The 16868-nt window shown below is 39.1% G+C and overlaps 1 protein-coding gene across 2 annotated transcripts in view; it reads right to left on the bottom strand.

Annotated features, from left to right (window-relative positions):
- Nucleotides 1-7828: 7828 nt before the first annotated feature.
- The window catches only part of LOC137296276 (putative GTP-binding protein 6), a 62946-nt gene continuing 53906 nt past the window's right edge, over nucleotides 7829-16868 (bottom strand). Inside the window, exons 10-11 of one of the 2 annotated variants that reach the window (XM_067828030.1) lie at nucleotides 12328-12474; nucleotides 7829-12037 (exon numbers count right to left, since the gene is read on the bottom strand). In XM_067828030.1, the coding sequence (XP_067684131.1) occupies nucleotides 11911-12037; nucleotides 12328-12474 (274 nt within the window). In that variant the 3' untranslated portion in view covers nucleotides 7829-11910. The remainder of the gene's footprint in view (nucleotides 12038-12327; nucleotides 12475-16868) is intronic. The other variant, XM_067828029.1, reaches the window with a different exon arrangement.

Here is a 16868-nt window from a genome sequence, read left to right on the forward strand (position 1 = left end):
GAAGACGATACGCCTATTTGCTTGTATGATAAACAACAGACAATATTCAATAATACATAAAACTAGGAAATATCAAATGGACTAAAGAAAACGAGGATAATAGTTTATAAACTACAACAGGAATGAATTTGATGCGCCCACCCCTTCAATAAGAATAGAAATCGAGAATTTAGCATAATGTACACGTAGACCAAATCCGCACATTAACAAATCGATATGGTCTCAATTTACACCATGATTCAACCCATTTCATTAAGAACATGCTAAATAAATCTAAGACACCAGGTTGTGTTGTGATACTGAATCTAATGTTTAACAAATATACAATTAATAAGGATCAAGAACAGGTTGATATTATTTCTCAAAACACTTTGATTTGCATAGATCTAATGTGAAACCTGTTTACAACACAAACCATTAGTGAACATGACTCTGTAAAATCGTACGTGTCAAGTATGGCCACGATTTAGTGTTCACCTTAAAGTGACATGATATATCCAAATATTAATGCCCTCGAGATAGTGTGTAAATCAATCTGCTGAACGGTACGTACATTATATCATGTATTCTGTCAAATGATCGGTTCAAAGTGTGTGTAATACTATACATGTCAGGTTGACTAGCCTTACGTACCTAGTCTATCCCACGTGAAGTTATTTCATATTGTACTCACGTACAAATTAGGAATTGGTCAGTAATTGTCGGTTGTACAAGCGGCCACATTAGAACTACAACACCTGCTGATCGTTGGAAAGCCATAAAATAAAAGTGGATGACACGGATTGTACATATTGAACACGAGGCTGAATAAACAGATGCCCACATCTACAAACATTCATACAAGATTAAAACTGTAACGTCATGGTAGCATTCTTTAAGCTGATATCCATCTATCTTACCAGTTAATCCCTTTCCCAGCTGCGTGTTTGTCACCGTATACTAGACAAATACATTGTTCATAATAGCACACATATACACACACCTGAAGAAACGATTATAATAATACATACATGTGTATATGTCCAGATTCACGTGCTCTAGAAGCATAGATTTCTGAACCCGTCTGTATATCAATGCTTATTCACCTAAACAAACCCAATATATGTATGCCACGTGTATGTTGTTTACGTATTAAGACGTGAGACAATTAGGCTCAGTCAAACATACACACCATGTCTATTGGCCAGTGTGTGTGCGCATGCGTGTGCGTGTGCGTACAGTACTATAATTCGGATGCAGGACATTCTATGCATATAACGTTTGCTTGTCGAAATGCAAGTCTGGTTGAGATTTTCAAATTCTTATTTTGAAACTGGAAACTGTTGTCCCCCCTGCTCCTGGGAGATATCTAAAGCTATACCTGTAGGGACAAATGGAACATATTCACAACACCATGTTCATCTATCGTGTGAACCTTGACCGTAACAAGTGAAGTTCAAGCGCCTGTTTGACGTCGATATCTGTTGCTGGGTTGTTGGGGTCAGGGGTAAGGTACACTGGGTAGTTACGTAATCCTCTTGTCAAGCTACGGAACGGTTTACTCTCATGATAAGTCTTACAGTAAACATGTTCCCACAAACACCGGCAGATAAAGTCTCCAGCTGATAGTCATACATTGCTATATTTCATGCATCTCCTTATTGACGGATTCACCTGTCGCAAATAGGTTGATTTTATTGTACGTATCTAGGAGCGTATCTAATGAATTAAAGGTCTCCAGTGCGCAATAACTGAATGTTATGAATAAAGTATATTTATTTAAAGTTGCTATGATAAATGTCATATGAAAAATCAAACTCAAAATAAGATATACATTTATACTGAGTGAGTGGATGAGTTCGGGTTTGATGCAGTATTTATCAATATTCTAGCAATATCACGGCGATGGATACCAGACACACATCGTATTCATGTGGAGGAGAGAACCCGGGGCTTCGGTGTGACTAGGGAACGCTTTCACCACGTGGCTACCCCACTAATATATTAAGCTGACATATAAGACCCTATTTGAATCAAAGAACAATGCCTTTGTTTCAAAGCAAATCAGGGTACACCTTACGCTGAAGGGCAACTGATGCAAAGCAGAACGCCAGGTGTCGCTGCAATTTCCAATTAGGAGGGTCTGTTTCGTCGCGCAAGTCGACTGTGAGGCGTTCGCGTGTTCATTTATTTCGTCATTCATTCCTCGTGGAGTGGGTGGTATCATACACTCATGATGACTGCCAGTACATTTGACTGTTATTGTGTACTGGTGACATTGAATGCTTTGGCTAAAATGGTATTGAAACGAAGTAGCAAAAGCACTATTTCATCACAAAACCCGCCAACAATTAAACATGTTATCAGTGTGCACGTTTGCCTTTTGTTTCAGGACTGTGGTTGAAGGAATGTCAGAAAGGTCGCTGGTTTGAACCAATGTAGTTTCTTTTAAACAAAGCGTTAAAATAATATACTTGTTCTGTATAGGAGAAAGGCGGTGGGTAGAATAGTTGTTAAAGCGTTCGCTCATCACGCCGGAGACCCGAGTTCGATTCCCCACATGGGTGCAATGTGTGAAACCCATTTTCCAATGTCCCCCGCCGTGATATTGCTGTAATATTGCTAAAAGCGGAGTTCAAAATCTAAACTCACTCACTTTTTAGGAGGCCCGATGTAACACCGACTGGTTTTCTCGGAGTCGGTATAGTGTGACTTAGTAGTGTGCCATATTAAACTGCCGCAGTGTGTGTGTGTGTGTGTGTGTGTGTGTGTGTGTTAGTCGACAAACAGTATCCAGTGGAAGAACAGCATGTGTTGATGTATGTGCATGTGCTACATGGTAGGCGTTTCTACATAAATCACTAAATTCTGGAAGGACAACAATAGGGCGTATTGTAACAGCTGAGTCACTGATCTTGCTGGCCCTCAGTGACTGTACAAGAGACTCTGTGCAAGAGTCCCAAATACACACGCTGGTAATGCTCTCAGCAGGCATGCAGTCAGTCACATCAACGTCCATCTGTGTCCACCACTAGGACGTCCATGTGCCGTCTGAACACGACCAACAAAGGACTTCTTCGCGATCCACTCACCATTAGTGACGTCATGCTTCCTCCCCGGGTTGAAGGTTCATGGCCATGTGTGGTTCCAAGTGAAAGTATTATCGGCGTTTCATTTATAAACTCCTGGGACTTTCTATAATGCCGGCGACACTGTACAATCTCCGTTGGATAAACATGGGTGTGAACATTCTCACCCGCGTGAAACAGGAGGGAACAGACGCGTGGATCTACGTACAATACCGGTACACAGCAATACTCTTTTCAAGTTCAAGTTTACCGGCCAGGGGTATTTTACGTCCGTTTCACGAGGTTCGTTGAACATGAGTGAGTGACTTCGTGAATGCCTGCGAAGACATTCCATTTAAACCTCACGTCGGTTTAATGTTGGAGGAAGGTCTAACGTGGTGCAAGTCTCAGACGTTTTCCACTTATTAAAATCTATGAACGAGGGTATGGTGCTAACAAATACTTTCCTCCTTTTCCTAGGAGATTTGAACGAGTTTAGACATTTGATGCCAGTTATTCTCCGGACTCTGTGAAGTCCTTGTCACTGCCCATGAGACAGACCTCCTCCTTGTGAAGCATATACCTGGTTTGATAAACACTTCAAGGCAAGACACTATTTGTTTTTTTGCAAAAAGAAAAAAAAACATACACCCATAATTTGCACACACTTCATGTTACCAGTGTACGTGTCTCATTTGACTGGACTCAGGAACAAACAAACAAACAAACAAATATGCTCTGGTCCATTCCGATCTCATGAAAGTCTTGGGACGCTCACTGCCGAAGGATGCACATTAATGGAAGTATAGAGCAGGGCTTACTTCGTTTTAGAACACACTGGGGCGGTGGGGTAGACAGGTGGTTCATTCGTCACATCGAAGGCCCGGGTTCGATTCCCCACGTGGATACAATGTGTGAAGCCCATTTCTCGAGCCCCCACCGTCATATTGCAGCAATATTGCTAAAAGCGACGTAAACCCAAACTCACCCAATTACTCACTTAGTACACACCGTGTCAGTCTTAATACACGACTGTCCAAACTCGAATTTATCGCTTCTGTTTTCTTTGGATTTGTGAAATGAAAATGCAACGAGAAATAGTCATATGTATTTTGTGGCGCTCACTGGGGTCAAGCAATATACATGCACTCCAGTGTGGTGCGTCAAGCGACAGTATCATTACCACTGTAAAAACCTGGTGAAAAAACCCATGCTTCCTTCCAGCAGGCAAGGTCATGATGGTGCAGCAGCCATGCATAACATCTAAGGTGATAAGTTATTCAACTGACAGAAATACACACCGAATTAGTGTTATTTGTTTGATGAACAATCTGACATGTCATGGTTATCCCTGGTGAACACTCCACGTGAAGTTCACATATCGACCTTGATCTTGCTTGCAAATGGACAGTCAGCAACATATAGGTAGAAGTGAATGTCCTCGCGGAGCTGATAACGTCGGCTGAAGGTTGAATGTATCTAATAGGGGCGCCACGGACAAGGGTGAGAACCTCGTGACAACTGTTTGCATAGTTGTCGCACTGCTATCATGTGATTACTAACTGTCACTCCTGCCTTTATGGCTCAGCTGTAAACCGTTGACGAAGTCGAGAACTTGAACACAGACACATATTCACAAAGGCATAGATACTTCTCAAATCAGTGCACATTAAAGGGTCATTGCTTCTTGCCAACTGCCAAATAGATTATAGATTTGAGACTATATAGACTATATAGACTATATAGACTATATAGATTTGAGAAAAGATTACTGCTTGTAAAAGGTTTCTAAATGTTGGTTGACAAACGCCAAATGCTTTATAGATTAGGCGAATGAGGCCAATATCCATCACATATAAATGTCTTAATTGGGCTGTTAAATATTGGATGAAGTTAATTGAAATGCACATAAATAGAATACATAAAAAAGCATATGACATGCTGGTAAATTCATACTTAAACTATGCTTCATGACTTACTTTGTACATTAATTTGGGGTGGGGGGTGTCATTCACATTGTACATGCAACTTCATAAAAATCATTATCACCCCCCAACCCCCTTCCATAACTTATGAACAGTCCCTAATGCTTAATGTATGTAAATATATGTTTCTTATCCTTAAAAGAAGGCAATCATCACTGAATGTACAACTACTGTAATTTGTGTATTGCAATGTACATGTGTACGGGCCAACAGCCTAAACACATGAATAAACACATTTGACTTGGCTACCTGAATATCAATACATGCTTAGTAACACACCTATCAAAGGCATCCATTTTCAACAACCAGAGAAGTGGACCAAACACCTTACAGTCTTGATTATCCAATGCTCACTGTACATTATTCATATGTCCACTAATGAACAGTTTGCATGTGAATATGAGGGGATATCATCAATCATCACCAAGACTCATTCAGGGTAGAAACTTTATTTTGCTTTCGTGTCCGTATGACTTCTCTTCATAGCCACCATCCCAAGTTACTCTGTTTCTTGACCTTGCACAGACCAGCTAAATAGCAGTCCACAGATTTCATAGAAAACCAATCCTCCACCTCTTGAATGACATCAAAATGGTATCCAAAGAGTGGGTTTTTCATCTCTGGATCATTCAAATAGACCCAACATTTGTTCATGGTTACAAGACTCTGACGATATCCTCTTCATCATGATCCAGAGGCTCCAAAGCCTGTTGTGACATATTCTGTGGTGTAAGTGAGGAACCCAGCATGCTGACACCTTGGACATGTGCAGATGGTTATGAATTATGTTCCATAACCATTTGTTTTGTTCTTCTTGAACCAGTGCTTCGACTTTATTCACGATGTCCATATCATCAGTCAGAGGGGCTTCCACTTCTAGACTCATATGTGTGATACATGTGATTGGTTTGGAAATTCCTTTTCCATCCTCATCAGTATCATAGGATGGGCTATCATCACCATAAACAGATTTAATCTCATCATGAATTTGTTGCGCAGTGCAGCTGTTTATGTGAAAGAAACCTCATTGAGTGAGTGAGTGTGATTCTATGCCAATAGCATGGCGGGGGACACCAGAAATGGGCTTCACACATTGTAATTATGTGTGGAATTGAACAGACGAGCCTCTGTTAACTTGAACTGTTTCTCACTCTCTGTGCAACATTCAAGAATTTGATGAGTTTGCTATATATTTTGTGACCCACTGCCTTACATTTTTGTCTCATTTGTATTTTATATGAAATCGGTATTGTGAAATTGACTTGTGATTTTTTATAACATGCTCTCTTTGCTTAATACAACAATATTTGAATGTTTTAGACTTGTCTTTGTGCTGTTTTGTTGGTTCACAGGGGATTTCTTACACCTTTTGTCAGGGTAAATTTTTAACCATAACAGCTGTATAATGTTTTGATTCATTCTTCACTGTATGAACTATTATTTTTATGCAATCTAAATAAACTTATCCTCTCTACTTTTCGTTACACTCCACTACAGAGTCTAACAAAACCTTATGGCAGGTCGCGTCAGGTAACCTTTGAGATTGACCAATCAGAACACAGCTTACCAAATTGTGAAAGTAGACATTCGCACATACCCTTTGAACTTTACCTGAATGATTCCGAATGCTATATAGCGTACACTCGCTTCCGGGTGATGCACACGGCGTACATGCAACCATGACAAAGGTGTGTAAACAGTTGCTGAAAATGGTGTTTTTGGCAATATTCAAGGATGTCATCTTGTGGAAATATTAGCTAATGGTATAATGTAGCTAACAGAAACCCCAAAACATATATACTGCAGGTCAAATAATTGTGTTATATACAGATTTTTGTTTGTGGAGAGATATGTGTCAGTGACCTGAATATTTTGAAAGTCCCTCCAATCCCTAAATAGTAGCCATTGTCTGATTGGTTAAATCTATTTAACTGTCTCGCATTTGATTGGAGGGTCATTGGTCACTCAAATGTTACCTTATGTGACCTTCTACTAGGTTTTGTTAGACTAAGTGTTGGAGTGTAACGAAATACACTGAGACTAAGTTTACTTAGACTGATTTTTAAGGATCCCTCCTTCCAATACAATCCAGGTAAATGCTAGTAATCCTGTTGTATGACCCCTCCCTCTAACTGTCTCTAAATAGTGTATAAAATAAAAAAATGAAGAACACAAGTATACACACCAGACAAACATACACTCAAATGTTAGTAATTAACATGTTCAGGTACTCATCTCTGCGGAGTACTGTGTCCCAATGTCCCAGTGTGTAATCACAATCAACTGTATGCTGACCCTATGACCCTCACACTGACTTAGGATATTATACAATATTCCATAAACTATGTAAGATGAGATGAACTGACTCACTGCAGCAGTCAATGGTTGGGCTACTAAGCTGACTGCCTGAAGAAAGTGATACATGGGTATAAGTGAGAAGCTTATGTCATGAAGAATACGTAAGTTCAGGACACTTCTCTTTGTAAAATATTAAAGAAAACATTCCAATGACCACAAATGTTTCCTATTATTGGCATGATAAAACTACTTCTCTGTGCTTTGAAAACAACAACCCCTAACAGAATTCTAGTTTGATAAATAGTTGTGCTGTATAACCTTTATGTGTTCTGCCTTAAAATGGCTGACTCTCCTTTGCCATTCTTTCATTATTCTGTATGTAAGCTGGATTATAACTGCTAATGATAAGCAAGGAAATGTTGATACATTATAATGACGCTTTACTCTATGCCATGGAATAAACTACTCATATCCATAAACTACATCCAACAGATACAATGCCTTGCTCATTTCATTTTATTTCACATTTCTGAAATACATACTGGCTGCCATCATATCACGAAAAACATCAAAGACAACCACCCAAACTGACAATCTCTGCCGAATAACCCAATCCAATCCAATGTAATTTCGTATAACTTCACAAAATCCAACAACATATGTCAGCTCAAATAACTTCAGTCGATTTCAATTTCACGTCATAAACATAGTAGATGTGATAGTGGTATTTTCATCATGATATCCAGAAGTATATGGGGATAAGGGGATCATTCCATGTAAACATGTGGCTTGTTAGAATGTTGATGATAAAGGTCAAACATAAGACCAAAGCCAGATTGTTTTTAATGCTGAGAAATGTTCAGCTCGCAGACCTATTTACAGACACCAAGGATACCCTGATAGACTGCCCTTTCAGTGATTGCCCTCAGTAGGAAGACAATCATCTGAGGGAACATTCCACATCAAGCCGTCCTTCAGCAAAGGTTTCAGAGACAACTCTTCCAGAGGTTGAGGGAGAGCTGGTCAGTCTGTTTGGGATCCCAGATTCTCTCATACTAGGTGGGTCAAATGTTAGTAATGTTTGTTCCCTAAATGATCTTCATTCCTAAAGGCTGCATCTACAGGTTATCCCAGCTATTCAAAAGCTAAACCTGGTCATGTGGAACACTTTCTAAAAAACTGGCAAAAGATCATTTCAGATCCACAGATACTTCAGATAGTTTCAGGTTTCACGATTCCTCTGTTGTCAAAACCTATTCAGAACCATGTGTTTCAACCAAAACTCAAGCTCACAAGAGAGATAACACAGCTCCCAAGAATAATGACAAAACTTCTTTGTCCAGTGGTAAGTTTGGGTCGGCGAGAAGGCATCCACTTGATCATATACCTGGACGGTATCTTGTGTACAGCAGAACTACCAACCCTGATGAGTCAGTAAGGGAACACCCTCCTGTTTCTTCTCCAGTCCCGAGGCATTGTCATAAAGTGGAAGAAATCAGTTCTGTCACCAACCCAGTTGATTCCTTTCCTGGGTTTTCACACAGACACGGTGGACGTACCTTCATCTTACCAAAGTAGAAGGTAGAGAACATTGTAGTAACCTGAGAAAGAAACAGATAAGGATACAACAACTGGCAAGTTTGATAGGAAGCACTGTCAGCTTCAATGAGAGCAATCTTACCAGCTCAAATGCATTGTTGTTACCTGCTCCAGGAACCGAAATGGTGGATAACCAACCTCACCAGTTTCAATGGGAAGTCAATCATGGCAGCTCATCCAGATGTAATTCTCCAGACGCATGCATCACAAAAGGGATGGGGAGCAATGCATGGCCAGAGATCAACAGGAGGTTGCTGGCCAGAGATAGAGAAGAGAATGCACATCAATGTCCTCGAGTAGAAAGCAGTTCATCTGGCACTATTGACCTTTTGCAAGGGGATGAAAGATCAATCCATCATGGTGCAGGTCGACAATCAGACAGCCATGGCTGATGTAAACCGATTTAGGGGGACAAAGTCAGTCAGTCTTTTCCAGGTCACAAAGCAGTGAATTGGAACCACGGGATTCTGTATGCATGTACCCCGCTCTCACTGATTGACAGGTGTCTGTGCAAAATAAAGAAGGAGAAAGCAGAGCTGGTCATCATAACTCCAGTGTGGCAAGGTCAGTCCTGATATCCACTACTCTTGGAAATGGCAGTCACAATCAATCCTCTGTTAAACTCCCTGCAAAACTTGTCTCATCCACTGATAGAAAACAACACTCTGGTGTTAGTGGCATGGAAATTTTCTGGTGTAGCATCAATACCAGAGGAATTTCAGAGGCACCTACACGGCTGCTCTCCTCTTGCTGGCGACCTGGCACACAAGGTGCTTACAATGCTTTCTGAAATAGGGGACTGGGTGGTCCAATCAACGAGGCTTTGATCCCTTTTCAGCCTCTGTACAGTCTATCTTTCTCACTCACTTGTACCATGAGAATAATCAGAAGAGGACCATAAATAAGGCTAGATCAGCTTTATTTGCTTTTTACCCCACTATCAAGGGCTATAATGTGGGTCAACACCAACTGATCAGGAAATTATTGACAGGCAATTTTAATCAGAATCCTCCTCAGCCCAAATACTCCGTGGCCTGGGATGTAGATTTGGGATGTATTTACAGTAAAGTTCACTTATAACGTACACGCTTACAACGAAGTGCCGGTTACAACGAACAAATTCAGAAGTCCCGACTGCTTTCCTATATATTGTTATGAATTAACTACCGTATACAACGAACATTGATAGTACGAATTATCTGTTACAACAAACAAATTGATGGGTCCCTCTGTGCTATTTCACGCGTTATAACGAACAGCTGATCCGAATCCACTCGCGTGTCATCTCACGTGTCACCAATTAGCTTGTGAAAACAAACAGGCTTCCTCACATGGGATCAAGGGGATAATAAAATAAACTTACTTGTGAAATTTTATCATTTATTTAATCTTGTGAATCTTGTTGACATTGTCAAGGCATAAATAGCGGTCTGGGAAGTCTTTCTTTCAAGTCAGCATGGAAGGCTTGTCACGGAAACGTAAAGCTCTAGATCTCGACACAAAATACCAAATCATCCAAGCTGTAGATGCAGGTGGTAAATCCAAGACTGACATTGCAGCTGACTTGGACATACAGATTTCAAGGCCAATCTGTCGTGGTTAGAGAGATTTAAGAAGCGACGAGGGATATGTTCAGTCATGACACACGGAGAAAGCTCGTCTGTTGACAGCAAGTCAGTTGATGATTGGCTTACGTCACAGAAGCACAAAATTACCGATTTTGTTAAAGATGCATAATAAAATACATGATCGATGATGAAATGAACGATCAATGACAATTATATGTTCGTTGGTTTTGTCTTATTTTATTTTCTGTGTGAACATGATCTTGTCTGAAACCAGTGGCGTGGTTAGGTTTCTTAGTAATCTCCGAATGTTCACGAACATTCCCGAATCGCTTAGAACGAACTTCGCTTACAATGAACTGAAAACTACAGTCCCTTTGAGTTCGTTATAAACGAATATTACTGTATTTGTCAGACAAAAACTTGTCTGAGAAGATGGCAATGCTTCTGATGCTAACCTCTGCTAGTAGGTCTTCAGAGTTATCTTCTCTGGATATCAGACACATGGTAGACAGGGGCACTGAAGTAGAATTTACACTGATTAAACCAACCAAGGTAACTGAGACAGGAACAAAACAGCATTCCATCAGTTTCAGTGCCAATGAGAAGGACCCTGCACTGTGTGTAGTTTGGTTCCTTAGAGTGTATTTAGAATCCACAGAACCTTGGAGAGATGAATGCAGCTCTGCCCCTTTCTATGTGAGCTATGTGAAACTGCATAAACTGGTTTTGACCCAGGTATTGCAAGATGGGTGACAAACCTTATGAGCAAGGCAGGTATTAACACTTCACACTACAAAGCTCATTCTGTCAGATAAGCTTGCACTTCAAAGGCATTTGCCAAATGTGATTCTGTCACATTTTGAAGTTGGGAAACTGGACCAAGGCCTCTACTTTCGGAACTTTCTATCTGAGAAATACAGTCAGCAGTGACAACTGCTTGTCAAAGGAACTACCAACATCACATATACTATGTTTATGATGTAAAATGAAACATTTAGCAGCGTTAACGTGCGAGGTTTTAAATGAAACATTTAGCAGCGTTCAACCAGCTATAATCACTTCCAAAATGTAAACACAATAGGATTATCTCCTAAATATGGCCTACTTCCGGAGATCATGGTGAAGATACCAATGTCACATCTACTGTGTTTACTATTGAAATTATAAGTTCACTTTCCACACTATGTGTGCTTGTGAAATTTCCAAATCAATTCAACTTCACTCAACATATTCCAACCCAATCCTATCCAACAAGTTACCCGTGGTCAACTCAGCCCAACCAGTGAATCAATCGAAGACAGCTACAATAACTGACACTGGTCTAGTCTGACATCTGAGCAATCACAATGAAGTCATGCTTTGTCTTGAGATATTTATGACATTACTATGTACATTGGTATAGTAAAGACCCAGTTACTTCTTGACAAACATTGCCTTGAACTTGCCATAAGCTGCTTCAGTGATGACAACGTCCACTAGGATGTAATTGACATCTGTGTCGGGATGTGCTTCAGTCACTGTTGCATTCTTGTACAGCCAGCTGCAACATAATATAATCAGTCCTGTCAAACAGTAGCTTAGGCTGCCTTACAGTGCATCACTCCCCCATGGCACTGACAGCAAAACCACATCTAATGCCCAAAGAAATACAAATCATGTTTACCAAAACAGAAGTGAGTGATGTCTTAAAAATCCATCCACTATAACCTCAAACTTCAGGTACTGATAGTTTTTGACAATCCCAAAATCACAGAATAATGTATGTAATAATCCCAACCTGTTGCTCAGTTGGCATGAGCAGGGACTGTGTTTTAGATGAGGGGCTGTTACCTGAGATGCTGAGATGCACTCATAGGCAGTCTGAATGTCTTCTCCAGCAACTTAGTGGCTGTGAGGAGTTGGGTCTGCAGTCTGCCTTTCAACACATCAAGATTCTGTCCAGTTGCGGTGGATACCAACAGGCCGTGTCTCCCATCACTGCAACATCAGCCGTAATTTTTAACAGAGACTCACCTCAATGTGCTGTCAACAATTCAAACAATGTGAGTAAATCTCACTACTACCCCCAACCAAGACTCCCAACTCCATGGATGAACAATTATTAATGACTACTCTTATGGAAATACACGATCTGAAAACAAGATTTCCAACAATAAAGGACTTACAGAGTAATTACACAAATCAGAAAACTGGAACATTATAAAACATGACCATAGTTCTTAGAATACTACCTCTATCAACTAATTGCCTTTTAACTGAAACTCGTATTTTGAATTCACAGATCTAGTGAGATTTCTTAGGATTTTGTGTTCTGTTTTTGCCCAGTCATTGAAGCACTATCCACAAGAGCATTAGCAGTAGTATTACATGAATTATTATCATTGTTGATAATGTTCACAAATATTCATGAACTATTTTTCTGAAGTCCACATGTAGACTGAATACCCCAAACTAGGTAAGGAAGACACCCATAAAACTAAAAAATCCAAATCCATAATGATACAGTTTGGATGTGAAAACCCTTGACAAGGTTTCTGATCCTGTTTATAACAAGAGTCATCAGAAGATGATATATCTACAAAGTTTTGCAGAAAAACATTGAATGGTTTTTTAGTTCTGCTCCGGAAACGAAGCCCATCACTCCATTTTGAGACAAAGTCCAAAACGTTTCCATGGAAACAAAGAAAATTTGAAATCACAAAAACCTGTAAGTAGCAAAAGGCACCACTTTAGGTTCCGACTGATATATCTACAAAGTTTTGAAGAAAAATATTGAATGGTTTTTGAGTTCTGCTCTGGAAACGAAGCCCATCCCTCTATTTTGAGACTAAGTCCGAAACATTTCCATGGAAACCAAGAAAATATATATAATAAATCAGAAAAAATAGCAAAAGGCACCACTCTGACAGATATTAAGAAGTTTTTGAGTTCTGCTCCAGAAACGAAGCCCATCCCGCCATTTTGAGACTATGTTCGAAACGCTTCCATGGAAACAGAGAAAATAATATATCACAAAAACCTGTACATATCAAAAGGCACCACTTCAGCTTCTGACTGATATATCTACCAAGTTTTGCAGAAAAATATTGAACGGCTTTTGAGTTCTGCTCCGGAAACAAAACACACCTCTCACTTTTGAGACTATGTCCGAAACGTTTCCATGGAAACAGGGAAAATAATAAATCACCAAAACCTGTATATAGCAAAATGCACCACTTCAGGTTCTGATTGATATATCTACCAAGTTTTGCAGAAAAATATTGAACGGTTTTTGAGTTCTGCTCCGGAAATGAAGCCCATAAGACTTACACCAAAATGTTCCATGGAAAAACAAAAAAACTATAAATGCCAAAAATCTGTAAATAGGAAATAGCACCCATAGGGGTGATGACACCACATACACTTTGTATCACACATATTTCATACATTTCAATGTGAAGACTAATTCATAACACTGATTACATACATCCTGCTTCCAAATTTAGTATATGTGTTTTGCAGCGTTTGACTCACTAAATGCAGCAAGGAAAGTTTCCAAGGTTCATTATAATATGCCTCAGGTCGGAGTTAAATAGTTAACCCAACCTAAGTTGTGACCCTAAATCAGACTGGAAATGCAGATGTCGTGACACTGACACTGATTTTGAAAAAGGTTGTTTTTGACAGTGACTAACGTTAGTGTTATTATTCTTTTACTCATTAAGATCGAGAGCCGCATATATGGGGCATATTAACCAGCTACTCACAGCGAGTGACATGTTTATGTGGCAAGTAATAGACAGTTTCTCACAGCAAGTGCTGCATATATCCGTTAATAGAAAGCATGAATAGTAAACACAATTAATTATACATCCAAGCTCGAATAGGTTTCACATAAATTAAGCTACTAACTTAAAAGATTACTAAGTTGAAACTATTAATTTTTCATGATGTAAAGTAGATAATGTTACCTAATTGATTGATGAAAGCAATTTCTTGCATCGACACATACTATATGTACATGTTAGTGTTATTGCAACATTAAAATATTTACTATGTTTGGTACAAAACACAGTTGGTAATTCAAACAAGAGTCATCAGAAGATGGCATATCCCCCGGCCCCTACGTATCTACATATTTGAAAGGACAAAACATCTGAGACTTACTCATTGTGTTTTTAGACCAAGTCAGAATTGTTTCCACAGAATTCATGAAAAATATAAATGCCATATATCTGTAATCAGAAAAAGACACCATTTCAAGATCTGATCTGTTTCCATGGAAACTGAGAAAATAATACATCACAAAAACCTTTAAATACCAAAAGGCACCATTCTGGGGTCTGCCACACATGTCTACTAAGTTTTGCAGAAAAATATTGAAAAATGGAATATGTGACAGGAAGAACATATGTACATCTTCGTGAAAAGGAAAACACATGTTTCATGAAAATTGCGACAGAAGTTATGGTTTGGGTATTTTTTTTGTACCGAGGACAGACAGACTTTTATAATTATTTTGTTCCGAGATGCGAATACCTTTCACATACAAATAATACATGGTACTCATCTTCAAGAACTGATAGATTACAACATACATACATAGTGCATACAGGAATGCTTTCATTAGTACAATGGGTTTTTTTCTCAATAAATTAACTTTAAACTAATGCAATGCAATATGTAAGTTACGGAATGTCACGAATCAAGGTGTTATCACTTCCTTCACATTTTTCCTGCACATTGCTCTATCCAAACATATGAAGGACCAATTGTGAAAAATAAGTGACACCATGTGAAACATATGTATGCTTACCATGTTCATCAAGTTTTGTATAGGAATAAATAACATTAGTGAGGAAGGCAGTGTGATTCCATTCTTTATTCTTTAAACCAAAACATGCCTTTGAGTAGAAACGTGCACATATCTACCATTCCCACCCAATATGGCATTGTTTGATGCACACTTGCAAATGTTTCGAAACGATTTTAAGTATGTAGTTTGTACCTTTTCTATGCATCCATAATAACTAGCATCCCCTTTATTCATGAAGCACTAATTGCTGTCTAGCTTTTAACGCTGTTGACATTTTTTCACATCTTACAATCCATGCAATAGGTACCATTTTATTCTTGCATTCATTTGAATTTGTCTTGTACCAAATCGTCTTGTAAAACATTCGAAGCAATAAGCGCATTTTATGTTTGATGGGTAAAGTTGATTGATTCTCATTCTGATACAGAGGAAATAGTTTATTACACTGTGTCAAACTGTGATAAAGAGTATGGCCTCTTTAGGCATATGAGACACAATAACACAAGGATGAAAACCATGATGATATCAAATTGGCACACCTGTAGTGACCACACATTGTATAACAACCATCAGACACCAACAACCGTCAAACACATGCAGTTACGCATCTGAAAATAATACCTTATTGCATAACACTCCTCCATTCCTTCAACAGTCAAACATCCCCAGGTAACTGAATAAATCATCGTACCATTTGCTAAAACGTCAGGGACAACACGGCTTGTATTACTGGAGCGCTTGGTCTTCAGACACTAGTCACATTTGACTTCACGAGCGGAAAAGTCATGTGACTTCCAGCAGAATATGCATAACAGTCGAAGCTGAGATAACAGAAACTGTTTTCACGATTAAGATGTAAATAAGCATAATTTGTTAATGAAACTTTGGGTATAAGTTTCTGATGACTGTATCTTTCACACAGAAAATTACTGAAGTTCTCTCATATTCTCCTTTAACCCCCTGGATGCCGAGTTTTTTTTTCAGGCGCACATTTTCGTAACGTTTGAAAAGTGAGCGTTGTGCGAGATTTGCGATCGCGTGGCCCAGGTTCTGCGTACGGCTATGAAATTGCACAGACATGTAGAATATTTGATTTCCTAACCGTTGGTATAAATATAATTGCGGCTACCTCAGGGGTTTGAGAAATAGACACTGCTAAAAGTTGTTCAAAACTTTTGTGTGTGTTAAAAAACAGTAAATTTCTCAGTTTTTTATCGTGCACCAATAAAAGCACTCTGCTACGATTTTTTTAATTTGGCATCTTTACGGAAAGTGTGAGTGAAGAAAATACAGCTTGATATCTGAACGACATGAGTGTATATGAAATGGATGTATGTGTTAATGCATAACGTCATACTCACAAAATCACAAATGACCCGCAATAAATGTCAAAAATCGATTTTCTACTATGACGTCAAACGTCGACAGAGAGGTCATGCACGTATAAAGATAAGGGGGCATAACTCAGCTATGGTTTACATTAGGTCAATGTAACTCAGTTCACATGGAGAGAATTTGCTGTGGATATGGACAGTACATTTTCGTGATGTTTTGTTCACAGTGAACCAAACTATTC

Source organism: Haliotis asinina, chromosome 9, assembly GCF_037392515.1.
Source record: "Haliotis asinina isolate JCU_RB_2024 chromosome 9, JCU_Hal_asi_v2, whole genome shotgun sequence".
Taxonomy (NCBI): Eukaryota; Metazoa; Mollusca; class Gastropoda; order Lepetellida; family Haliotidae; genus Haliotis; species Haliotis asinina.